Below are 27612 nucleotides of genomic sequence, written 5' to 3' on the forward strand. Positions count from 1 at the left end.
ACAATCAGTCACTCACACACTACATTCATCCTGGTCAAGGGGAATTAACTGTCTTGCCTAAGGACACAATGCCAGTTTGCACTAGAGCCTGTGCTGTACCACTCTGGCACTTTTTTCCCAACGATTTCCCCTCCGAGCACTAACCAGGTCCACCTGCTCAGTTTTTGAGATTAGACGTGAGGAGGCATTATGTATTGTTGTCCACCACAAGAGGTCACCAGATTCTACATTCTGGAAACCACCTGATTTTGATATAAACATGTTTTTTGGCCTTTAGAGTTGCCCTTTGGCTATAAACACAAGGTTGATCAGAGAGAGTGCCATTAGAGAGTGTTTTATGTGTTCTTGATTAATAAAACCGACCATTGTAAGGACCACCCACTGCGTATACTACCTTTGGAGAAGCACTTGCAAAACTCAGATAACTTTGGTTGCTATCTAAGGCACAAATGCACAAGAATAATCCTACATTATACAAAAGATACACCTGTGTTAATAGGATTTACTCTTTCATAGTTTACAGTTTCCTATGAATAAAATGATAAATGCACTAGCAGTCCATCTGGTGACATTTAACTAATTTAGATTATTTTCAAGAAGATATTGTATCAGAGCAGATAGATACACCTTCAGGACAGAGAAGGAACAACAATAGAACAGTATCTGAAAAAGAAAAGAAAAGCATTTGGCCTTTATTACCTGGATTTTGATTAAATAACCCCACTTACTTACATAAGACCAGTTTACATTCCTGTTTATGTACATGGTGTTCAATGGGAGATGGTGCACATAGAAAAAAAATGTATGGAGGCATTATTGTTAGTTTAAATAATTAATACAATAATACATATCATTATAATCCATTAATATCAAAGAACAATTTTGTCCATTCTCTCCTTTAAACACCAGATCCAACATGGTGTACTCTAAATTTAGGTTAATTCTACATGTGTGGGAGTTTCCACTGCAAACCCCAGATTAGCTCTAAGATTATGACTTGATTTCCAGCAAAAACCCAAGACGTCCCCACAGGCATGCAGGGGCCCCTCTGCCTTTCATGCTGCTCTATGTTTACACAGTGTAGCAGCACAAGTGAAACAGACAGGCCAAATACAAATGTACCAGTTGATTGGGTGGAGTTCAGTTCACATTCAAGGGCTCAGTAAATACTCAATTGAAGTTCACAAAAGCTGCCTATGTGAATCATCAATCCACAAAGCACTTTTTTTTTTGTCTCTTTTTTTTTTTTTTTTTTAACCTGCAGTGCGATAGTGATAAGTGTTACAGAATTCCTTGGGCCTTGGGGAAAGATTTATTCTATCAGAAGAGATAACAAAGATTAGCTATTCTTATAAAAACTGTAAATTATTGGAATGGATCAGGACATAGTAACCACTGGGAAATATCCACCTGCTCCACCTAAGACTGTAGTTCCAATAAACACTACAAAACCTCCCAAGTCGCCTCTTGACCAAGCTGTAAATAATTTGTGATATAAATTCTCTGGGTTGGATAGACAGCACCCTAAGGAGGTATTGTAAGATCAGGCGCACTTTTTCTGAATCAGTGTGGTAATAAATACATGTTGTATGTTGTCATTTTCACATAGTTTCTAGATCTGCACAACTAGAATTACTCAAACTATATTGGTCACTATAATACCACCGTTACCGTAACTACTAATCATGATACAATTTTTTTCTACATCAACCTCTATTATCAAAAAAAAAAAAAAAACCTCAAGTATCGCATGTAAAAATCTTTAATACTTTATTTTAAATCTACTTAAGTAAAAGTATTCAAGTACCTGTTTAAAAATGTACTTAAAGAGTAAAAAATAAAAGTATTTCATGCAGATTTTGAGGTCATATAAAGCTTCAAACATAGTGATTTTGATAAAGATTTGTGCTGAATTTTGTTGTACAAAAACTACAAAAACAATAGAATTGTTTTATTTCTAGCTGTTTTTGTATGTTTTTGTTTGCTCAAATTATGAAAGTGTTAAAAATAAGCCCTCAGCCTTTAATAAATAAAAAATACATGTAGTATGTAATGTAGTGGAGTAAAAAGTGCAGATAACTGCTCTCAAATGTAGTGAAGTAAAAGTAAAAAGTATCCATTTTAAAATGTACTTAAGTAAAGTGCAGATACCTAAAATGTATACTTAAGTACAGGACTTTACTTTTTTTTTACTTGGTTGCCACCACTGACTACTACTACTACTACTACTACTAGTAGTACTACTAGTACTAGTATTTATATATTGCTAATCTATCCAACGTCTACAGAAATGTCAAGTGCCATCAAAAATAATTGTTCTAAAACAGTGCAATAGGTCCTTTGTCACTGAATTTCAGATAATTAAATTGATATATGAAAAAGTCTGAGATTCTGTTGGGCAACAACACAGTGGCCAAAAATGAAATAGTCTCTTCTAATAATCTGTTAATTAGGTTAGCACTTTGGGGGACTGTGAGGAGGTGTGTGTTGAATGAGGACACTCAGCAGCAATAAAGAGTCATCTGGTTTCACATTAGAATTACATTTATCACATACGTGGCCTGATACATTCTTTACCCAGTATGGGGACGACATGCTCCAAGACAGAATGGGGCCAGTTTTAGCAGAGGTGGTAGCGCTGGAGTACCTGTGAAAAAAAAAATGGAAAAAGTCCAAGTCCTTCGAAACAGCTGAGTAAGACATTGTGGCTGGGTAATTATAGCATTAATTATGGGGGTGGCATTCTGCAAACTAAGAAGCCCTGTAACATTCAAAGAGTATTGTGCCATAGCAACAGTGGAAATCCTGGGCTGTAATTTACCCATATCCTCAGTTTTAAAAAAAAAAAAAAAAAAAAAAAAAAAGATTAGGTGAGGAAGAGGCATTGCTCTAGCCCTTCAAAGCAGATGGGTGAAACACAGCCAAAAGACATAGAGAAACCATTGTGTCACTGTAATCACGCTCCCCGGAGTCAACACACATGCTCCAGAAAGGGAGACTCATTTTCTCACTAACTATTAGGGAGTGGCTGGAGAATAGACATCCAAATGGGATGAGTAAAAATAGAAAGGCTGCAAAGATTCACAGACAGTATTGTATCATAAATGGAAACGTTTGGCTTGAATATATTAAGCTAACGACCCCAAATGTAGCACTAACATTTTTTCACAATGTTCTTTGTTTTGTTTTTTCATCACTGCAAGATAGAAGACTCAGGGTCAGTGAAGAGACAAGAGGATTCTTAAATGTTGTGATATGAAAAAGTGTTATGGCAGTCCCAATGATAGAAGCAAAGTATGAACCCCCACTCCACAAAAAAACTACAACTGTATTGCAGGTGCCTTTACCTGTATAATGAGATCAAATATACACGTTTTCTCACTCTCAGTATATGGACAGACAATTTCCCATTTCTCATGTAAAAGCTCAGAACACCCAGAATTCACTCACTGAGCTGAAAAGGCTGCACTAGCACTGATTCATGATTGGTTGCAGGTGCTGGGGTTTAGGTTTTCAGATTATAGTTTTAGTTGTATAAACTGGCAACCCAAATAAGAGACTCATGTGAGGCTCACCCTGCTTTCTGTACAATCGTCTTGAGATCCAAAACATCAAATTATAACAACAATTTGGTAAAATGGTAAACAGTCACATTTTTATATAGAGCTTTTCCACCTTCAACACACTCAAGGTGCTTTACATTAAGGAACCACTAACCCATTCACACACACATTGATACACTAGTGTACGCGGACACTTGGGGCAAGGTCGGTTAAGTGTCTTACCCAAGAAGACAACGACAGCATTCATCTGTGGGAGCTGAAATCGCACTGCCAACCTGTGGGTCAGTGAATCTGACTGCTCTACCAGTGAAGTTTATGCTGAGAGTGGGATTCGAATTCCAACCAGATCAGTGGACAAACGCTGTACCAAATGAGCCACGGTCACACCGTTGGTCCAGTGATTTCATAAAAAGGAATAAATCTGTTTTACTATTGTTTTCAGTAAAAGCTATAATTGATTTGAACCTCAAATCTCGGGACGCAGATAGGTCTTGCTTACGAAGTTTGAAAGAAAAATTCATGGCTCCTATTGCGAGATAGGGATGATAAATAATGTCCAAGTGCTGTATATTAAAATTATACTACTGGAAATGAAAGCCGTCTTGCTTCTCTAAATATAGATCATAATGCACAAGCTACAGTATTGATCTATTGTAATGCAACCACAGAGGTGGCAGTCGAACAGAGGTCCCACGGCACTCTCATACACTGAAGTATTTATCATCATTACGGCAAGTGGCAGTTCAACACCAGGGGGAGAAGTGGAGAGGGGATGGGCCAGGCAGGGCTGAAGTCGTGCATGTGTATCCCTGAGTCATTACCTAGACCTTGTGTGGACTTGTGCTCTGAAGCAGACCTGATACTGCTCTTATAGAAGAAACCGTTGTCTAATACAGATACATTGCCACTCCAAACATCAGCTCTTATGTAATTACAGCAATTGTGTCAGCTTTAGTCAGTTCTGGGGTGAGTCAGCGCAGTAGGAAGATGCTGAACCAGGTCTTTGAGGTTGCACAAAGGCTGCGTGAAAAGAGGCGCAGTTTAATAGGTTGGAATAGAATGCCCCGTATACATTTTAAATAGAAGTAATGTTCATTTGTGTTACGTCTACTTGAACTACGGTGTAAATTTTTCTGCTTACACTCTAGACCTGTATATTTTTAAGCTGCCTAATCTGTATGGTATTCTCTAAAATACCAATCACTACCAGTATAATTGAAGAGATAAAAATGTGCATGCCTGTTGCAAAGTGTAAGGGCATCAACTTGCCCAAGTGCTTAAAAGGCACACTATGTAACTTTTCTGGTTGAGAGTACGCCATTAACTTGTCTCCACAGAGATGTTATTGCTTTGCCTGGAATGTTCTACAGTACGGTATTAAACTTATCTATCAAGCATTCATGTTCTTACCTTGAAAAACATGCATTCTGAGATCAGGGTCGCCTCTTCAAGGATCTGACCTGTAACTTGAGCTGGTGGCGTCACTGGCTTGTCTACATTGAAACAGATAAGTTTATTGCCATGCTGTACAACATTCTAGTCATAGCAATAACATCTATTTGGTATACCCTTGACAAAAAAGTTATAAAATGCACCTTTAAACCAATAACAAAAAGCGTAAGTGAAGCCCATCCTGCGCAGTACACAGGCCTATTGGGACTTAACTGATAAAACATAAAAATTAATGTTGTGTTGTAGTATTGCTTACATTGGAGAGCATTTCTTCAAGTGACCCCCTGTCTGTTACAGCTGGAAAAACAGCACACACTCAGAGATGAACCCGCTCACTCCGTCTGCTCTTGGCATCCTGTAATTCTTCACAAAGACCCGGCTTCGGCCCTTCACAATGGACTATAAATAGAAGAATGTGCATCTCACAATAAACACAACAAAACGTCAGTAAATAAGCAAACTATGTATACAATTGCTCCACATTTCTATGGTTAACATGACACGCACATGAAACAGTGTAGTGTGAGAGAACACTGTGGTTCTAAATATGATAAACTACCAAAAAAGCCCCATATAAATCTGCAAACATCCACATCTGGTCACTATGGAAATGATCTAACTCATGGGTCTCGGCATCCTGTTATTGGTAACATTTTGACCTCTCACCAAAGATATAATATGTTACTGTTAATTTCTATGGCAATGGTCTTGACTTTTCATTGGTCTAATAAACATGAATATTTTGATTTACTGTCATGATAATTACTATATCAACTTCAATATATAGAAAGATGGAACAATATTTTTGGGGGTCAGTATTTATTGTGTGAACTGTTCTTTGCACTAGTAGGAAAATATTTAGTTGTTTTTTTAGCAAGACGATAAATTTGATAACTTTTTTTATTGCTATTTTACTGCCATTTTAACCATATTGTTTACCGTCTATATTTACTTGAGCAATATATCAAAATTTGGCCTAGCTGTACAATTCATAGTTGTTACTTGTAAAATGTCTCAAAGTAATGTTGTCTTACTATGGCAGCGGAAAAGCACATCCACTGTACGCATTCTACAAACTATGGGGACACGCATGGCATTTTAGCTTGGCATTCAAGAATGTGCACCTCAGCAGGAAACCTCAAACGACTTCAAGCCACTTCCGGACCTGTTTAACTCTCAGCTCTGTTTGACTTCATTATTAACAGCCTGCTTAAAGGGAGCCTGTGAAGTACACGGGGCATAACCAGGGGCACACAAAGTTACAATGTTTGGGTTGGAGCTATTGGGGAAAACTGGGCTGAAATTCTCCACACATGGGCCTCTTCACTGGCATTGAGTGTTTAAGGATATGAGGTGCTTAGCCCGCTGGGTGTGGCCTTGCAAACCTGGGATTGTCCAAACACACTCTTACAAGTTGGCATTATTATTACCTCCCTGTATGGGGCTTGAGGTAGAAAGGAAATGGATGGATTGGAAATGATGACAGATCACATCCCTGAAAAGTCCCAAACACATCAAATCAGTTACATACATGTGTCAAGCTGTCACGTATTTATTTGTGTGATGATCTCAGTAATATTTCAAATTTTGCAGAACTTTTCTAAAACAGAAACTGAACTTTTGTCCTATACTTCCCGTTTCTATGTTAAATAAGGAAGCCACCAACAGTTTGAAAATGGTAAAGATCCTATTAAACTGTTGTCATAGGAACAGTCACCACAAACATGTGCCATAAACATTCTTGAGTGGATTATTTCAGATGTTTGTCTAGTGGTCATGTCATTGGAAAACAAGGACTTTAGTGCTTACAGAGCTGTTGTAATAACCTGTGGCTATTGTTTCAAACTCAGTTGTTTTCAACATGCAACAATTATTACAAGTGTTTGATTGAGCCCTTTGAATACTTGTCTGAGGAAGTGTGTGGAATTTGAGTCCACACAGAGGCAGTGGTCTGCTGTGGCCAGAGGAGAGCACATAAAAGGTTGCTTACAGTGGTTGTCTGTCCTTTCCCCAGGGGCCAGAGTGGAGCTAATAAAGCACTGAACATCATATGGTTGTAATGAAGTGGTGGAAACCAAAGTGACCATTACAGCCCTATTAAACAGCCATCAGTGGCTAATAGAGCCCTGTGTTAGAGCTGTTCAAAAACACCATCACTGTGCTGTTGATGAGACCTCCTGTCAATATAAATGAAAGGTTCCATAACTGAAACAATAGGCTGTGGATAAGTTGTTGAATTTTCATGTCACCTGACCTGTTTGACAGAATCTCCTGTGCCTAGGGCTCTGCTGCAGCACACGCTCAAGTCTGAAAGACAAGCTGCTTGACAAGTTCACAATTGTCTACAAAATGTGCACGGTCCATGAATAAGTCATCTGTGACTTTAGAGAATTACAAAGGCAAACCTTTTTCACATCTACAGACAGAATATTTAGAATGTCATATTTAGGGGCTAATTGTAAGACCATTTAACCATCATTATGTCATGTTCTTAAAGAGACATCAAACCATTTGACACTAACCATTATGCACAATGTAACACTGACGCAAACGTTTTTGAATCACTTTTTTAATAAGACATTACAATGAAATGTTATGTACATGTTTTCCACAGTTCAATTAGAAATAAGAGCTGCACCACATGGCGTCTGCAACTTTTCACCAATCAGCAGCATCCCCTGACTGACCAGATGGTAACTGATGCAGGGCTACTGTACTTCTGTATACTCATGCTACAGATAGAGGCTATCATATACTGTCTCAATATTGAGACTAATCAACTGTGGTATTAGATTGAGAGCACTCAGAGCTGAATGACATTCCATTGGAAAAATTGAGTCAACTACATGTAACCCAAAATAAAAATAAAATGCATCCCGACAAGCATGAGTAAATTACTGCGGCCTATTTCAGCACAATTATATATCAAGACATGACACAGAAGGTCAATCATGTAACTATATAGCCCACATAAGGAGGGGGGAACAAAACAGGTCTGAAGTCACTTCTCTCATGTGAAGACTGATGACAAAAAGATGCAAGCAATAATCAATTTCATTTTCCCCTTGCAGCAGACAATCAAACCCCAGAAATACATGTTTGTTACAGTACTGTGTAGAGTCTTCAAAATAAGCTACTTGACATAAGCAATGTCATCTCTGAGGAAAATAACCAGAACCTATAAACCAATATTAGTCCAACAACAATAAAAGTAGATAGAAAATGATATAAAACAGGAGAAACCATAGGCAAAGGCGGTGATCTCAGTGGCTTCAATATTAGAATCCTATATTTCAATATTGACCCAACAAGCCTCCCAGTTAATACATGTGGCAGGCCTGCTATAGGATAAAAGCAAACTTCAAGCCAGCAAACCCAGTTAAATATAAATTAGTGGTAGGGTGAACTTAAAAAGGAAGATGATCAACGTTTTCTTAACCATATCATTGAGAGATTATTTGTTACTCACACTTTAACATTTGGGCCTAAAATCATCAGCTCTTTATCATTAAGACTTGTAGTTTGAGGTTAGCCATGTCAAGCCTTCATACAGTCCATCACCTGTGGTCGCACAGGACGGCTGCACATACCAATTCCTATCACGGATGCGGGTCAATCCAAGCTTCTCTTGGATTTCATGGGGCTTCATGGCATCAGGGAGATCTTGCTTGTTGGCGAATATCAGGATGATGGCATCCCTCATCTCCCGGTCATTGATAATGCGATGGAGCTCTTGTCGTGCCTCATCAATGCGATCCCTGTCTGCACAGTCCACCACAAAAATTAACCCTTGGGTGCCTGTATAGTAGTGTCGCCACAGAGGCCGGATCTTGTCCTGGCCCCCAACATCCCACACGTTGAACTTAACATTCTTGTAGGTGACAGTTTCCACATTGAATCCAACTGTGGGAATTGTAGTCACAGACTGTCCAAGCTTGAGTTTGTAAAGTATTGTGGTCTTGCCTGCAGCATCTAGTCCCAGCATTAATATTCTCATCTCTTTATTGCCAAATATTTTTGAGAGCACTTTACCCATTTTGAGCAACTGTGCATAAATACTTCAATCTGCCAAGAAGAAAGTCAATTGTTTTTGAGCAATATACGGTGGTGGTAGCTTCAATAGCCGATTATATACTTTTACCTTGAAATCATTCCTTAGATGTGGACATGCATAAGGGTAGTATCCAAGACCCAGTAGAACGGAGGGACATAAATGTTCCGACTATCACAGGGCTCACGGGCCTCTCTCACAACATGGTACAAAATTAAAAGCTTGTTGGCTTGCTTTGCAGTTCATTCATAATTGTCTTATAAACAAGCGGGTGAAAAAGCTCCAGAAGGCGATGCTTGTATGCCTTGCGTGTGTGGCGGTCCTCCTCACCGGGTGCGCCCTTGTACAGCCCCGTGTGCCGGAGAAAAGCGGTCCTCGGTGGTTATTCCGCGGTAGAAGCCCTCGATGCCTGCTGGGGAAATGCCCTTACAGTTTTAGCAGCACACCCGCTCCTGGGATCTTCTCTTGTATGCCTGAAATCAGATTTAGGAAGAGGGGCAGACGACCAAAATTAGCTAGTTATCTCATGTCTGCTAAATACCGCTCCTACGCGAACGTTAGCTTGTTGCTGAGTAGGCTAACGTTTAGCTAGAATGCTAACGTCGGCTAGCAGTTACAAACTAATCATGTGCTTTGTAATTTGTTGCGTATTTTGTGAACCTGTCGTAGTATCCAGTGTGTTCATCGCGGTGCAATCGCTGTAGCTATTCTATGTCTATTTACCGTCTACCGCCGTTTGTATCTGGTTTCATACACTCAGATTTCGCCGTTCTCCTCCAGTCGAGCTGGTTCACTACTCTACCGGAAAGGTGTGGAGCTGCATTTGGCCGCCACTTCCTCTCGTGGCTTCCATTCAGTTCATGTGCGCTGCGCCTGCACTGTGGAGCATAGGCCTACTGCTGTACTACTACTACTACTGCTCTAATGACTGCGCCCCTGTGCACACACCTGCCACCAAGTATCACCACATTTTCTACCCTAAACTTGGTCACAAAATCTTTAATGTCACTTACAATACAAGGTGATAGACTGCTGTTAAATTGTAGTGCATCGACAAAAGGATAGCTATTTGGTCACATTTTAACACCCTACATTCTTGTGACCGTGAATGTTATTACCATCACCTACATTTTCTTATTTTTCATTGTTGTCTTTCATGTTGTTGCAGACTTTGGTAGACACCTATGCTGTTTCTGAAAGCATAGCGCCATCTTCTGGCAGGAAGGCTGCAATAGAAGAGCAATTACTAGCCGTCCATATTTTTAGGGGTAAAAATAGTTCCGAACTAAATTTGGTATTATACATTTATTTATGCTTTTTTGCATGCTTCATAAAACCGCCCTGAGAGTCAAAGGCTTTAGTATTGACTAACACAAAGTTTGAATGCTTCTTTGCGAATCCCTGCGTTACTACACTCTTTACTGTTTTACTGTCTGGTACCACATATCACTGGGACACAGGATACATGCTACATACATACAGATATATGTTATTTTAATAAATACCATGGAAACATGAGGGTCACATAGAGCCACTGTCACACGTGACTCTGGTAAGATGAGCATGTGGGCGTGAGACCACGCCCACAGCCGCGTCGTGGAGCATCAGCAGCTACGTTTCATCAGTATCAGATAAAATACAGAGGACTCTGAAAATAAAGACCAGACAAACTACTCCCCGTTACACGTTAGCACATTTTAATGGAGTCGTGGTTCTTTTAAACATGCAGTTGTTGTCGTCACGGCTGTGTCCTTAAGGGTGGCCCGTGGATAGTGATAGTTTGGAGACAGGGTCCACAGGGTGCTCCAGGAGCCGCGTTCAGATCACCGGACCACCGGTGCGCGCGTAAATCATCATGGCGGACTCGGTCTTTAGCCTAAACAACCTGACATCCTTAGCCCGGGCACTTTCACAGCCGACTTTAGATCTCATAGACTCTAACGAGATCAGCCCGCCAAGAAATGCTCAGCTACATCCGACCCGGAGGAGAAAGTTGTCAAGTTGCAGCTCGTTTGACAACATTGAACCCGCCACTTCACCTGGAGCTGCCGAGGCGCGGGTCCTTGTCATCAACACCGGGGGAACGATAGGGATGACCCTCCATGACAATGGTATAGTATTTTAATGTGACAGCTGTCATATTGGTCCGTGTGTTTTTCTGTTCTGTCGTATCGTGAGAGTGATACACACATGCCCATGTTGTGACAACATGCATGCGTGCACGTGTATCTTGAAATAACCAGCTTAAAGCAGCTGAAGCCAGCGCCATCTGTTAGCAGCATACTACTTTGCTGTTTGTGTACTAATAGTGTGCTAATATCACACTTGCACGCAGAATACAGAAGACTCAGGGTTGGCCGTATGTTACCCGACAGGAGTAACTTCAGTTTTCTCTCAATGAGTAACTAGATGTTTACAAGGGAGGGAGGGTCTTATGCAACCAGAATTATTTGAACTTGGGCAAAATATTATGTATCCAAAGGTCCATCTCTAAAGTATATAATTAATCCTGATCAAACAAAATGTTAAGGCGTAGATAATACGTAATTAATTACTGGGCGTAATGTTTGTGAAAAGTAAGACTGTCAAAACTTTTATATAATCATATCACCCTACCAAGCAATTCAGATATGTCTTCTGTAGCATGTTTATCCCCTAACATTTCCTCAAGGAGTCTACTGCCACATGAAGTTTCTCATTTGCCCATCCATGCTTTATCTAACTGTGCTCTGTAGGTCAACTACCCAAATGTGTGATGCGATTACTTTCATTCTGTTGTAGGCCTATATGAAATTGTGTACTTAGCATAGCATTTTGATGGTCATTCATTAAACCTCTTTTTGAATGAGTTACTGTTCTACACGTTTTACATAATCTACCACTAGATGTCAGCACAATACCAGTATTTGTGAAATTCCAGATCACTCTCATCATGTAATACTCATACTTCTGTTGTCATTCCCAGTGCTTGCCCCCAAACCCAATGCATTTGTAAAGGGCCTACGAAAACTTCCCATTCTCCACGATGAGCTGTACGCCCAACAGACCTGCCTCTACCGCTACTATGGAGAAAACTCTCTGGTCCTACCGTAAGTTTGAAGTTCCCTTATTTTGTGTAGTAATATAATACTTAATTTCACTTACTGAGAGAATATTAATCCAAGACTCTCTATTATAATTGCAATATATGATAAAAATATTACATTGTCTTAATTTTAACAGGAAGCCAACTCGCAATCCTGACTATACTGGCCCTGTGTTAAGCGGGTACTATTGTTTGTGCCTGCTCTGTGCTTGGGAGTTTTTATAGAGGGTGTGCTGGCCTGACAGGAAATGCACGATTTCATAAGGAAGTGTAATGGATTGTGTATCTGTGAAAAACGTCTTGGATAATACAAATCCAGCTACAGTACAGTAGTGATACAGTACAGTATACAATCTGAATGCATGTTTGAATGCATAGCATGTACATGTATTGTGACTGTAATTAAAGAGAAATTTCAGCTAATGCATGAGGTTAGTGAGTGTTTTAGTCACATGTAAGTCACAATGAAAGCATTCCTTTCAAGCTTTTGACTACAAGATTACCAACACCATATGCTCTTAGTTAAATGTAGATTAAGCCTAATTAGAGTTTCGACAATTACTTCTAGTTGGTTTTTGCTGGGATTTGCTGACCTCCCCCTGCTGTGCCTTTCAGTTACTCCAAATTTTAGGCTGATCTATGATAATGTGAACGAGGGTTGTCACTCTCTTTAAGTATAAAGTTAAGTCAAAATCAGTAGCTTTTTCTTAATATTACTCTGCTTTGATGTTAACATTGTGTCTAAATAGCAGATATGACTTGCAACTTGATAATCAAAGCCATTGTGTTAGTTTTGATACAATTTATCCAACACCAAGCGACTTTTTTTTTTATCCTTCCCATGTGGTCTGCCAATAGGATCACTGTAATAGATTTTTCTTGCTTCATAAACTCACGGTGGGTTCTCTCGTTTCCAGAGCCCTCTTAAAACTCACACTTTAAATTAATCACTACTTTATCCAACTTTGTTAGATTGGTTCAATAAAGATAAATGACCCAATTTGCTATTTCTCTATAGGGACTAATTTTAGCATGTGACAGTGTGCTTCTGCTCTTTCATTTGCACCTAAACTAAATTAGAATGTTTCCGTGTACCGCCTGTTTTTGTAATGATGGAAATTGCTCTCATGTGTCTTTGCAGGGCGAGTAAAGACAGTAAAAGGATAGTCTACACAATAATGGAGTACAGCCCTTTGTTGGACTCTTCAAATATGACTACAGATGACTGGGGTAGAATTGGAAAGGACATTGAGGTACTTATTAGCATTAATAGAAATGAATGTGCACAATAGATTTTACATATCTCTGTTTGTGTTTTGTCTCAGAAAAATTATGAAAGCTATGATGGTTTTGTGATTCTCCATGGGACAGATACTATGGCTTACACAGCCTCAGCCCTGTCCTTCATGTGTGAGCATCTGGGCAAACCTATTATACTGACAGGTTCACAGGTAAATATGATTTCGTCTAGATTGTTTTATTTTTTGGTCTAAAAATCTCTCCAAAATAATAACTTTAAAATGGTCTAATTTCAGGTGCCCATCTATGAATTACGAAATGATGGCAGAGACAACCTCTTGGGGGCGCTGTTGATCGCAGGACAATTTGTTATCCCTGAAGTAAAAAAGTTATAAGGAATTTTTATGCATAAATCATAACATGTATTCAAATATATAGTTGAGATAACAAGTATAATACATTAATAGTTTGATAGCACACTCATACATACAATAGTTTACTTACAGAGTCTAGAGAGGTTTAAATGGCAACAAAAGCCCTAGTGTCTTGATAACAATAAGCCAGTGATTTGTGTTTCAAGACATTTGATGGCAATTACAAGAGCAGAGAAACTAGTTCAGTAAAACATAGGGCACATTACAAACTTCCCTGAATTGTTAATTATATGGTTCTGTGTTAATCTGTTCTTGTCATTAGGTGGGTTTATATTTCTATAACAAACTATACAGAGGCAATCGTGTAACCAAAGTGGACACTGGCAGCTTTAATGCATTCGCTTCCCCTAACCTGGCTCCTCTGGCCTCCGCTGAAGTGGACATTATAAGTAAGCCAGAGGGGCAGTCTGTCTCGACGCATTAGATTTTACATTTTTAATGAGTATGTCCTGATGTCTGGAGTAAAAGCCTCTGTCCTTCACTTGTAGTTAACTGGGACACCGTGTGGAGGGCCAATACAACGGCCAAGTTTCAAGTGAGCACAGAGCTAAACCGGAATGTGGGGTTGTTGCGGCTTTTTCCAGGGATCACTGCCGCCACTGTGAGTCCCCCCAAACAGGTTTTGCACTCAGTCAACCACACAACAGATCTGTATCTCCTGCACAAACATTAGATTGTGTTTTTTGTATTTGTGACGACAACTGAATAATTAATATGGTCCTTTAGGGAACTTTAAGGAGTATCAGCAGTATTGTAACTATGCTTGTCAGAGAGATTTGGCCACATCTGTTGTAGTATTGACAATACAGCTCTAATTTTTTTGTTTCCCTTCTGTAAAACCATGATATCAAGAATGGAATGCTAAAGTATAATCTTATACTTAGAATTACACAAATGTTGATCCACAAGGGAAATCTTACTTTTCCTCAACTTGAGTTACACCAGCATTATGGAGTGCTAATTATTAATTTTATCATCAAACTAAAAGTTGTTTAGCAGATACATTTTGCAAAGCTACAAACCTATTGTCAACTACATTTGCATATTGCCAGTCTTCTCGTCCTTTCGCTTTCATGTAAACTGCCACCACAGCTCATCCCAGAGAATGCTAAGGCGATATATGGGGCATGACCGATCACCCTGTAAAGAGGGAGGATTGGCATCGATACTGTAACGTTTAGTGGCACCTCCCCCTCTTGGGACATCTGCAAGAGTGACTTTACAGTCTCAATCTGCGGTGCTTGCCTATCAAGACTTCCTCATGGCCTCTAACTGGCTTTATGGGGCAAGTTTTGATTAGGCACCAGGCCCCTGTACCTCTTTCTTCATGAGTAATCTACCCCCGGCCTTTCTCGTTCAACTGCTTATGGCATCAGAAAATACTGACTGAAGCTGGCACTTTTAATGTCACCTTCTCCCAGTGTTTTACGGTAACTGCCGTCGTTGTGCCAAGCGACTTTATGCTTGCTAACACCTTCAGATTAATTACTCTCTTCCCTGCCATTTTAGTCATCTGCCTTTCGCATCGTCTGCCATTGCTAATGATGTGGTATAGGGCCTTCCAGTGCCAGCCAACCACAGAGAAAGAAACTGGGTGTGGAGGTGGTTCCAGATGGGCTTTTAGGGGGCTGGATGGTGTAAGAGGGCTTCAGGAAAGATAACATGGAAGAATAATTTCTGTTTTAATCCTTGAACAGTTGAACAGTCAGCACGCTCAGCAGTATATTTTGATTTTATAAGATGAACAGCTGCAAATTTATCATCAGAGCTCTATCAGCAATCTGAGTAATTTGTATCAAATCCTAGCTCTGACAAGAAGTTAGTTTAGAGCCCCAAATCATAAATTATGAAAAATATGTTGGGAGTGAACATATAATTATGCAGATGGCATGGTGCATTTTTCAGCATCCGTACGAAAATAACTGTTACCCAGAGATAACTAAAGGTACTAAAGCCTGTTTGTTGATTCATTGCAAGAACAGTTAAACTTCATATTTGTCTCACTCAGGTTAGGGCCTTCCTCCAGCCTCCGATGCAGGGAGTTGTCCTGGAGACATATGGCAGCGGAAATGCTCCCGACAACCGCAAGGATCTACTCGATGAACTGAGGAAAGCCACTGATTCTGGTGTTATTATAATCAACTGTACACAGTGTCTCAGGGGAACGGTGTCCACATCCTACGCAACAGGGAAGGTACAGACGCTTACAGAAATTAGGTTCATGCTTCTTCCCTTTATCCAACTGAGGAATGATGATTTAATTCTTTTTTGGTAGGTTTTGATTGACGCTGGACTGATAGCTGGGGGTGATATGACGCCTGAAGCGGCACTTTCAAAGCTTTCCTATGTGTTGGCAAAGAAAGACTTGGATCTAGAAGCAAAGAAAAAGGTATGCCCACCTGTCACTTAACATAACATGTGTATGCTATGTTGGCTTGTTCAACTTTTAGTCAAGTAAAGTATGAAACTGAAACCATAAGTGTTCCGGTGTTTACACTGCAAATGTGTTTTTAAAAGTAATTTAAAAGAGTCACAAAAAGCTGTAGTATCACAGCTATCCTCATGTCAGCTTTTTGCAGTGTTCAAAGTCCAGTTGTGTTTGTAGATGATGAGTCAGAACCTCCGAGGTGAGATGAGAGCTGATTTTGCTGGAGCCAAGTTGTGCCTGAGTGACAGCCGTTTCATCCAGGTCATTGCCAAATCTCTGAGCATCAGCTGCAAAGAGGTGAGCACAGGGACTGGAGCAGTAAAAGTTCTCAACAAGTTTGAATCCCTGCTATTTGTTTTGCAATGTCCTTTATTTATAATGTGTATAAATTGTTTTGTCTACAGGAGTTGGAAGCAATCCGTGATGCCCTGACTCCCCCACTAGCCTGTGCTGCTGCTAAGATTGGAGACATTGAGGCATTTGAGGCCTTAAAAGAAATGGTACTTCATTCAAATAATTCAATTATGTAATGCTAAATGAAGTGTTACTTTCCAAATGAGGTTATGCCTTAATCTTGGCTCTAAGATTTTTTCCCGATTTGAACATTTGCACATCCATTTTTGAATCAGAAGAAACAAAAACAGAAAACAAAATATGCAAAAGTCCATGGCACTACAAATACCCGATTGAGGAAAAAAAATAAAAAAAGAAGCATAGAAGAGCATGAAACTAAACATGAGGCTAGACTTGTTAGGCGAGCCAAGTTTGTTTCCAGTCATGTGTTTTGTTCTCTATACCAATGCATTTTTGAAATTTTTTTTTTCTTCTGAATACTGAATGAATATGGAAAACTTAATTTTTTTTCTGTGACAGGGCAGTAATTTGTCTTTAGGAGACTATGATGGACGGACACCTTTACACGTGGCGTGTTGTGAGGGCAACCTCAAAACAGTGCAGTACCTGCTGAGCCACGGCGCCACAGTGTATGCTAAAGATCGCTATGGGGCCACTCCCCTGTGCAATGCAGTACACTTTAGGTAAGACCTGATTGTAATGCACGCCATCATAAAGCTGTAACAGCTAAGCCTCCCTGTTGGCCACTAGCATCTGTAGCACTTACACTTTGGTTTCCTCGAGGGATCATGTTAATGACTCTTTAAGGTGCATCTTTCCTCAGAGGACTGCTGTCACTGTGCATGATGAAGGCAAATGGGAACAGTGAACCCCAAAGATCAAATTAGTTCTGATTTTAAGATGATGAACCTCAATGTTCACATGACCAAAAGCGTGCCCCTGGAATGCTGTTCTTTATGTGTAAGTGCGATGCTTACCCTCCGGGTGAAAACGTTGTGTTAAAGCTGTGCCAAATGTCTCTTGTCCCTTTTTTAACGGTTGATTCTGCAAGTGCTGACATGTTTGTCATGTGGTAGCAGATGGACGCTCTGAGTATGCATTAGAATACTGTACGAGACTATTGCCATATATATTCGCTGGTTAGCGCTTCAAAAACAATTAGCCATAGTCATACATCTTAGTATGTCAACAATTTTAATATTTGAATAGCATTGAGATTACACAGAGCAATCACAGTCTGATGGCCATATAAGGACTGGCAGAGTATAAGGTGAGGTGTAGGGTAGAACAACTATGGGGAGTGTCTTAAGAACCAGTCCTACCAGCCTGCTCCCAGTTTCGCGGAGATGCCGGCATTGTTGCGCACAAGAGGAAGTCATGTGTCTACTTGAAATAGTTGCTTTTCCTTCTAATTCACGATCCACAATAAACTGATAAAAATAAACTTACAGCTCTGTTATTCATCAGACACATATGGAGGCACTGGTATTTGTTTTTGAGTGAGGAACTATGATTTGTTTTGTTTTTTATTGCTAATGTCACTGTTGCGTGGGTGCTTTATTATGGGGGTTAGGGACTTGTCACAACATGCCAGCCAACGCTACACACCTTCATATTGTAGTAATTTTACATTATTTATAAATTTTTGTTGTTCTAGTCCAAGACTAAATCATGTTTCAAGTTTGAGAGTAAGCATAGATTTTATTTTATTTTACTGGAAGGCAACAACTAATGCTGATGTAAACTCTCTGGATTCTAGACACAAGGAAGTGGTGAGGCTGTTGAGGAAGACTGGAGCTCACTTCTCTCGTGACGAACTGGATGAAGCAGGTGTGGAGTTGTGCAGGTGAGACTCTTTAAAAAGATGACCACCAGTCATTCGAGTCACACTGTCTGTCCACAGTGACCTATCCTACATAGTTGATGCAGGCTTAACCTGTTGTCCCACTCTTACACAAAGTGTAGGAATGCTGCCTGGCAACATATCTCAGCATCTCATGCGCATCTCTGAAGTGAGGCAGATAATTTTATCTGCTCATGATATATCATCTAAAAGTGTTGCGTTGGACAAAACATATTGAACACAAAGCAGAAAATATTTAAATCCCAACTCTCTGTAGATGGAGCTAAAATATTGGCTTGGAGTTTGTCACTATATATTGTTAGTTTAACTATAATAGAAACAAAAAACATTCAACAGACATGAAATGGGATAAAACCATCAACATGACCACCTTAAAGCCACATTGCGATATAATGCAGCAAAAACTTTAATACTTTTTTTTTTCATCATTCAAAAACATGCTTCTTTTCTATGAGTATGCTTGCCTCTCCACAGACTTCATTTGGCCTGGTGGTATGTCACCTGCTTGTCTCCAGGGAAATTATTTTTTCTATGCTGCTCTGTTCTGCAGTACAGTAAAAAAAACTATTATGTCCATGGATTCCAGGTGGCATGCCTACCACCAGAAATGTTACACAGTGTGGCTTTAAGTATAGAAACTTTGTTAGGAAACTATGCTCCAATAACCTTTACCTTTTTGTCTTTGTCAGCTTGGCAGCCAGTGGTGACTTGGAGGGTCTAGAAATCTGGAGCATTGCTGGTGCAGACCTGACCAAACCAGGATATGATGGACAGAACGCCATTCAAGTGGTGTGTTCCACATTAACTTTAAAAGAGCAAAAGAAAATGTGTTTCAGTTTTTCTTGAGTGACAACTTTTCTCATTGTCACAGGCTCAGTCGGTTGGCAAAAAGGAAGTGGTAGCAATTTTAGTCCAGCTCATGAGCAATAGAACCAAGGTAAAACAAATAGTGGGAGTAATTCATGGATCCCTTCAGTACTGTAAAAGTCCTTCTAACATAATAGTAGCATGCGATCCCAATAATTTCTTATAATCTGTTCATAATTACAATTTTCTTTTGTTTAATTTCAGACAGTTTTTGGTGACTTTAGTGAATATGCTGAATTTGATAATGATGAGGAGGTAAATTACATGTGGTGATTTTTCCTTCTTGTGCATGAAATCCTCTTGATCCCTAGTGCCTTGATTTTGGAGTTTTGAATCAAGCACATAGTTGCAAAAATTCTCTTTACTTTCAAATGTTAAGTTTTGCTTTTACTCATTTATTTGCATGCATAATATGTGTGGACGTGTTTGTGTTGAACTGTAAAGCATTTAAACATATTGATTGGTTTAAAAATGCTTTGGAAACTTCAGAAACTCATTGTCCAAAATCATTACCATTCACTATTTTGAATGTCTTCAATGTTTGCATTTTTGAGCATTGGGGTTTTGTGAGTTTATACATATAAACATCATGTTGGCACTGAAAGTACAATATAATGATCTTTAATAACGTTAGAAAGAGGCAATCAGCTTGAGTTTAAAATTAGCTTACCTCACCCTTTGTTTTCCATCCAAGCCTCGTCAGATCTAGTCTAGTGGCATTGTGGCAGCCTGCTCACCTGGCCTCGCATTCCTCTGGGTGACTGTTGAGCACAGCAGCCTTCCTCTCATGGGCCAGAGTGTGTGTTTGTGTCTAGTCATGACAGCTTTAGCGCTCATGGACTAGTTTCTCATTGTGTTCTATTTAGTAACTTTTTATTTCTTTTTTTTTGTCTTAGAACGGGATCGAGTTCACTGCCCCCCCATCTGGACTGTGAAATCCCCGCAGGACCATGCCACCTTTCCATCCACTTTGTTGTCTTCCCACTTTAATATACCACTGAATCCTGAATATGTTAACTTGTCTGTCCCTGGGCTCTTAAATGGCCTTGAAATATTTCTAACCTATCCATGCCAGCGTTATCTTACTCTTCCCAGCTTTGAATGTGTCTAAAGCCATATAATGTTTCCATCCAAAGTAAAAGCACAGTACTAACTTGTATATATACTGTACAAGTGTAATGAACCGGCAATGCTATAAATGTATTTATATGTTTTGATTGTCTTACTTGCTTCCAGTGCTTTAAATGCTGCTTTTAATGTTGAAAGAATTGTTATTGTAATATGCTAGGAAATCAGGGTTTGGGTAAATCTGATGGGTTTTTTTTACGTGGAGTGCGCTACAACCTCCCATGCTCATTCATGAATTTAAATATGGTCTATAGAAATACATTTGTGGCATCTATAAATTTTAAGTTGGTTTAAGCATTTAAGGAGCAGACTTTACCCTGAGACAAAATTTGATTACTTACTGAAGCACAGGTAAAGCAAAAGTTACTCTTCAGCCCCAACCAGTTTCAGATACTAATAGTAAAGCTGGAAGAGTTGCATATCTCTGTATTTCAAACTGTGAACAACATTTACTAAGTTTGATGTTATTAAAGTCCATCCACTGTTTTTGTTGAATGATGTCTTTACACTGTTCATTTCACATAAATGTTACAGCTGTGTTTGAATGCAAGTTTAAAGAACATTTGCCGTTACTGTCTTGCTGCATACTACTGTAGTAGAAGGATGAGAGGTGCTGAGAGATGTTGAAATATATAGTGGTCTATTTTGCTGTGACAAAAGCAATAAAAAGTAAATCTCTTGTATCAAACCCTGGTCTCTCGTTGGTGGGCTCTATCACTCTCAGGCTAACACAGACAGCACATTATGTGCTGCGCAGACCCCAGTGCAATTTCCACTTTGACACAGTGTTCTGTATGAATTACTCTATCCAATTGTTATGGGTCATTTATATTAGCTTGAGCTGTTTCTTTGTGTTTAGTAAAGTTGTGCCTAGAATAATAATGAGACCATCAGCTTTCACATTATAAAATCAACCCTTGTCTGGTACTTTTGTGTTTAGGGAATACTCTGAAACAAATTTAAAGCATTTTATAATTGTGTTCAGTTCAAATGAAACCGTGTATGTGACTGATGGCCTTTTCTATGGCTGGTATCTGGTTGTGTGTGTGTGGGGTGTGTGCGTGTGTGCGTGCGTGCGTGTGTGTGTGAGTGCATGTTGAGGGCGGCTGCCCTGTCGTGCTCCTCACTAGGAACCCAGCTCATCCGGTTGGACCAGCATGGGCCTCATTCCTCTCTCAATAAGAGGCTTGTATCAACCAAGCCCCAAAACAGTATATAAGGAGCTCCCCATTCCACTGTCAGGCAGCCAGACTCTGGGTAACTTCAGGAGAGCAACGTCTCAGGAGAACAGCTCTACAGGTAAGCGCGCTCTGACGCACGGCGAGAAGGCGACAGTTCACTGGAGGAATGTGTTTTTCATGTACTTTTTTGTTTTTAAACTTATGAACTTACATGTTTTCTTTCTTCAGTTGATTCAGCGTGTAAATGAACTATGGAATGTACTTTTGGTCTCTCTGATTAAGTGGTTCTCAACAGTTCAACAGTTCTTTAACAAAATTGTGAAATGTTTAGGACCACTTGACCAGTCAGACAAATACTGCCAACTACAATACTGGAGGTACGACTGGGGTCACCACTTTGGACACGTTATTATCGCAGCTTATTTTGGTAGGTTTTGTCAAGTGTGAGATCGTCAGTTGCTTCTTATTAAGACTGAATGCTTAGTTTTTAGATGTCTGATTTATGTTTACTCACTTTTTGTATAGTAGCCTCTTTCTGCCATCAGGGAGCATCCAATTTCCCAACTGTATGTTCTGAGCAATGATTAAAATGTATCCATGACATCACTCGACTGTGTGCAGTGTGTGGGTCTGAGGGGAGGTCGCTGTCCAAAGTTCTGAAACTGGTCTGCTTTTGTTGACTTACGCTAATAATAAATGTGTTTACTTCTACAAAGGTTTTTTACGCACAGCTCAAGTTCCATTTTCACGCCTGACAAATCTAAATCCGATACAACGCTGGTAAGAATAGGAATTGGCTACCCTATATATTGCATGAATCATTCATGAAAACCCCGATTGCCCCCCCACACCCTCCCCTTTTTCAGACATCCCCTTTTCTCCTCCTTCTCCCTCTCTTTGATCTCCTCCATGCGCCAAGAACTATCAATATTTGCTAAACGTTTCTCACCATGCCTTGTCCTGCGCGGGGATAAGACGTGGAGGAGAGCGAGAGCAGCGGCATTAATGAGATGCCCTCAGCGGTGCGCCTGTACGTGCGCCTGTGCGTGCGCAAAGGGCAGCAGATGTAGCAGTCTGCTCCCAAGGGACCACGTCCACGGAATTTCATCAACGACTTGGGGGCAGACCAAAGCCAAATCTCCGCCACCAGGGAGAGCGCCTAAATGATCTTTTACTATACACTGTAATTATCCACACAAGCATCTTCACATTCACCCCATCAAAACGCTTATCCTTCATGGCAGCGCTTGAATATTTTCAGGCTATTGTTAACTCCACTTCTTTTAGTAATGATGCATTCTAAAGGTTGACCTTATATCGTACACGCGCTCAAAGTGATGCCTGGACCACGGGATGTAAGTTAAAATACACTTTATTAACTGGAGTTCATTTGTGCGCAAAATGTCATAAACTTATAATCTGGTGATAGTTCAGATCCTGGTCGCAAAAGTCATGAAACGGCACGTGTCAGTGACGTCAGCACGTGTTGAACCATCCAAAAAGCGTACTGGGTATGACTTGACTTTCAATTAATATTTTTTTTTTTTTTTTGTTTTTGTTTTTTTGTTTTCCTAAACACACTACACTTTTCGAGGTTGTGGCTATTGCTGCTACAGCAAGATATCACGTAATGCACTGAACAGAGGTGTAAAGGACAGTAGGTTTTACTGAAACTGTGCGCGTGCATTTGACTACGATTGCATCCATATGAAGCTGAGAAACACATGCGGATTTATTTTATACAGAACAATATTCTTGGAGAGCATCATAGTGTACAGCTCGTTGTATAAAATTCGTCTTCATAGTTTAAGTTTCGTATTTCTTCACTTCATTCTATTTCTTTTACAACATAATGTGACAGCCACACAGTGTGTTTGCAATGGTTCAGTCTCAAACTAGGCTCAGTCTGTTGGTGATGACGCCTATTCATTGCATATCGATTAGCAATCAGTAGATCTTTACTAGATTTCAGACAGAGTTGCACAATTTATCAACAGCTCCAGTGGCAACACCTTAGATTAAGATTTTAGCCCTTAGATGTCACAAAGGAGTCAGCTGCGCGAAATAAACTTATGAGCATAAAGTGTGGTTGTATATAACTAAAATAATAACATGTTATACATGTTTAGGGTAGGCGTTGTGTATATCAAAAGTAAAGTCTTCATCTGTCTACTTAGTGCATAGTGGATCCAGCACAGTAAGTGACATGAGGGTGGATAGTGCCATAATAAGGAAGGTAATATGAATATGATAGCTATATTAAGGGGCAATATAAGCTGACGACATTAGAAAACTATCCCATAATATGACACTAGAGGCTGACGTTAGGTGGCTGCAGGTTGTCACTGTGTTTTACATGAGCGCGTGGGGCGCTGACAAGTACAGCCACCAGCAAATGGGGTGGGCGCGCAGGTCATCAGTGTAAGAGAGGGAGTGATTGAGAAGAGCGACACAAGAGGAACGCCAGATGCGCAAGATGCTCTCTCAGAGACGCAGACCTGCATCTCAGCGCGGTAAGGCATGCTGTACAAGTGGATGTAAACTCGCCTGAATGGATTCTATCGTTTTATTGTGTTCTCACCGGAGGGTCTGTGTTTTACGCACACGTGCAAGCGCGCACCTCAAGTGACGACTGGATGTACGGCTTAAAGCCCGTGGATGTAGTTGCTGGAGGGAACGTGAGATGTAAAGTCCTGTTGCATGGATGTACGACTCAAGGTGTTTGTTTCCTAAAGAGTGGATTATTGTGTAAGGAACGCGCGCTGCCCACATGGCTTTACCAAACTCATCTGGGTCTGGAGGGGCTGGGAAACCCAACCCTGGTGTCATAGACCTGGGCACCATCATCGTGGACTCCGATATTATCTTTGGGTTCACAAGTCACCTGCTCAAGAGAAAGACAAAGGTAAGCACGAACAAAGTGGTCGCGGTGACGGAAAATGGTGATATCATGTTTGCGCGTTATCAGTGCGTCTTGAAGACTCCGACCTTCTAATCATCGCTCCTACCCGGTGTTCAGCACCTTGAACAGCACCCCACAACAAACAATCTACTCATTACATCGAAATGTTTATTTACACTTTCAATTATTAATGTAATATTTATGGAAATTGGCAGCTAAGAATATTTTGAAACTCTGCAACTGTTGCGCAAAAGAGAAATATTACCTATGTCTTTTTAATGGCAACTAAAAAAAATAAACAACAACAACATAGAGAAAATATAGATACATTATTTAATATCTTTGAAAAGTTTTTGAAATCTGTTCAATATTCCTGTAGCTATACATTTGCTATTGTGTCTTTCAGTAATTGCGTGTACATTTTTGATAGGTTAATATGTAAGCATTCTCTTTATTTAAAAAATTAAAAATAATAATAATAATAATAATAATAATAATAATAATAATAATAAAAACAACAACAACAACAACAATAATATATAATATATTTGTGCGTAGGAAACCACTGTTAGTGTAAGAGGCTTTGACTGAAATCACATAGGTCGTTTTAGGGCAACAAGAGAACCATTTTCAGAGCAAAGGCATCGTTGCATGTGGCCTTTGTGGCTTACATCATCCATATGAAATATTTAAAGTTTACCAAATTAATATTTAAGTGAAGAGAGCCCCACACCCCTCATCCTTTTACAACTGTTGCTGTTTGGTGTTTTGGTCAGGTGATGGCGCCAGAGTAGCGCCGACTACACCAACAACCTGGAAATGTAGCGCGCTCTTTAACAGTGTGCAGGAGCCCACTAGAGCTTAAACCAGGGCAGCCTTTTGTTACATTTCAATAATGCAAAATCAACACAATAAACGTATTGTTCCTATAATTGGAAATTAAATTTTAATTTAAAAAGCCAACTGTTGCAGCAAGAGAATTAGGCTAAGTGAACTTCTGTGTAACTTAATAGCCTCTCCCAATACAAGTGGTTACCTGAAAGAGGCTTCCTCTTGTACACAACACCCCCCACTCTTCACAATAATGACAGTATAGGCTCCTCTAGTAGCCTCTCCTCACTGTCCCCTGTGCGCTCATGGCTCCCTCCCACTCCAGCAGCAGACACCGCCTCCTGCTGTAGCCCTGGACCAAACTCCCGCTGCGGCTCGTAAACTTTAGGACTCTCCAGTCCCCGTCTCCCAGCCCGCAGCACTAGGCTCTGTACACACCGACAGATGACTTTTATCTCGCAGTCAGAGCCAAAGTCTCTCCTATGGCTGCCTGTCGCGGTTTTCTGCGCCTTTCCCGAACTTTCTAAGTTAGCACGAAGAAGAGCGTCTTCTCCGAGCTTCAGTTTGGGAGAATGAACTCAGCAGAGGGCTGTTCAGGTGCTGATGGACGGGAACAAGCTGATCGGGGCTTCACTGTAAGTTGTTCACTAAACCCTAGTCTTAAAATAATCCTATAATTATCAACTGTCATTTTCCCTCCTTTTTGCTCCACGAGTTTGATTCTTGTGTTTAAAGACACGACAGGTGCTTTGGAACTTAACAAAACTGAAGCAGCATTTTTCATTTCCCACGTGTCCACTGAAACATTTATCAACACATTTTTGTTATGTTTCAGGTGGAGGGATGTCCCAGTGGTATGTCCCCGGCGAGTGGAGAGGTAACCCCGAGGAAAAGGCTTCATTGTGCAGAGGACGCGCGATGCAGCAGCCGCCCCGCTCCTGAGGGCGCAGGCTCCGTCTCCATCTCAGAGGAGTCAGAGGACAAGACCGCGCTGTGTCAACAATGTCAGAGGAAGGTCTCCGAGCTCAAGGAGCAGGTGCTGGCCCTGGCAGACCAAAACTCACTCAAGGTTAGTCTCGGTTAGATGCATCCAACTCATGCTCTGAAGTTTATTAGAGTGCACTTGTATTAGAAAAAATGCATGATCTGCCAGTATCTATATTGTGATTATACAGTATTAATGTCACTGGACAAAGACCCATTGAAGCTTTCTTATTGTATCAATTGTAAAGTTGTTTATTGGCCCACTTCAAATGCTGGCCTTGGATGTGAAAATGGCAGCTTTTTGGAGACTTTGAAAGTGGCCCATTGTTTGTCCACACAATGCTTATCTCTTTATTTGGGTGGAGGGGGCCAATGGAGCTGCTGGGGCTGGGGGAATTTAAAAGTGAGCCTCCTGTTGGAGACTATGGAGGAAGTGTGTGCCGACCTTCACTGTGCATTGAAAGTGTTCCTGTATATCTGCTCCCATTATTCCCACCACAGTTAAATATAGGCCCTGGGAGCAGTGGTGTAGACTTGTGATGGTTTGCTTTTTTTCACTTTTGCATCACTTCTTTTTTGTAATTCCTTTTGAGACTCTTCTACATTACCCCTTACAATCCACAATAGCACTTGACCCGATGTAAAAACAGGTCTAGAGGGGGCACCTGATCTCCCTGCTTGTGTGGTCCCATCTTTTAGCCTGTATCAGATCTTAACTGGGGTATCAGGTAAGTCCTCCTGTATAACACATTACACCGCCATTATGTACCATGGGAACTGACCTCCCCTTTTTACTGTGGGACCCTGCAGCAGTGCTTTGTGGCCTTTCCCAGGTGCTCCGGTCCCTATATTCTCCTATTTTGCACTTGCTGATGGCTTAATTGGAGTGAAAGTCACATTGATGTTAGTGCGCTATGGTTAAGCTATAGAATAATACACCCATTGTCTCAAAACTACCCTTGGGCTTGCTCACCTGTTGCCCCATCCTCACGTTCCTCCATGGCTAATCACGTCGAAAGGTCAGTGGGGTAGCAGAGGAGACTGGGACTAGGTGTGGCTGTGTGTGATCCCTGTTGTGTCTGAGATCTCCATGGGAAAAAAAACACAAGCAGGGACTGTTTACTGAGGTCGCACTTCCCCTCCCTGCGCTGTGGCTTTTTTGTGAACAGGAAGTAAGCCCGGTCCCCAGACAGACGTCCCCCGGTCACCCCCCTTGTAAGAGCCGTAGACGTATTGTTTGAATACAGTA

At 40.5% G+C, this 27612-nt stretch overlaps 3 protein-coding genes across 10 annotated transcripts in view; 2 read left to right on the forward strand and 1 right to left on the reverse strand.

The window, feature by feature from the left end:
• Positions 1-7567: 7567 nt before the first annotated feature.
• Positions 7568-10010, reverse strand: arf6b (ADP-ribosylation factor 6b). The gene is made up of 2 exons (XM_033988382.2): positions 9790-10010; positions 7568-9539 (listed from the first exon to the last, which is right to left on the reverse strand). The coding sequence occupies exon 2, from the start codon at positions 9049-9051 to the stop codon at positions 8524-8526; it is 528 nt and encodes a 175-aa protein (XP_033844273.1). The 5' UTR covers positions 9052-9539; positions 9790-10010; the 3' UTR covers positions 7568-8523.
• Positions 10011-10651: 641 nt separating this feature from the next.
• On the forward strand, positions 10652-21150 carry aspg (asparaginase homolog (S. cerevisiae)). 6 transcript variants are annotated; one of them, XM_055231140.1, is made up of 18 exons: positions 10845-11177; positions 12032-12155; positions 12289-12333; positions 13293-13404; positions 13477-13602; positions 13687-13770; positions 14087-14213; positions 14313-14425; positions 15833-16018; positions 16100-16213; positions 16430-16549; positions 16657-16752; positions 17126-17289; positions 18366-18452; positions 19160-19259; positions 19342-19407; positions 19542-19592; positions 20234-20848. In XM_055231140.1, the coding sequence occupies exons 1-18, from the start codon at positions 10922-10924 to the stop codon at positions 20270-20272; spliced, it is 2010 nt and encodes a 669-aa protein (XP_055087115.1). In that variant the 5' UTR covers positions 10845-10921; the 3' UTR covers positions 20273-20848. The 6 variants fall into 6 exon arrangements, with proteins under 6 accessions (XP_033844271.1, XP_033844272.1, XP_033844270.1 ...); XM_033988379.2 differs by lacking the exon at positions 12289-12333 and having other exon boundaries at positions 10654-11177; positions 20234-21150; XM_055231141.1 differs by lacking the exon at positions 19542-19592 and having other exon boundaries at positions 10846-11177; positions 20234-21150.
• A 4669-nt stretch (positions 21151-25819) lies between these two features.
• Positions 25820-27612, forward strand: part of kif26ab (kinesin family member 26Ab) — a 93412-nt gene continuing 91619 nt past the window's right edge. For all 3 annotated transcript variants that reach the window (XM_033988376.2, XM_033988377.2, XM_055231095.1), the window contains exons 1-2: positions 25820-26014; positions 26215-26448. In XM_033988376.2, the coding sequence (XP_033844267.2) occupies positions 25952-26014; positions 26215-26448 (297 nt within the window). In that variant the 5' untranslated portion in view covers positions 25820-25951. The remainder of the gene's footprint in view (positions 26015-26214; positions 26449-27612) is intronic.

This window comes from Periophthalmus magnuspinnatus, chromosome 22, assembly GCF_009829125.3.
Source record: "Periophthalmus magnuspinnatus isolate fPerMag1 chromosome 22, fPerMag1.2.pri, whole genome shotgun sequence".
NCBI classification, from domain to species: Eukaryota; Metazoa; Chordata; class Actinopteri; order Gobiiformes; family Gobiidae; genus Periophthalmus; species Periophthalmus magnuspinnatus.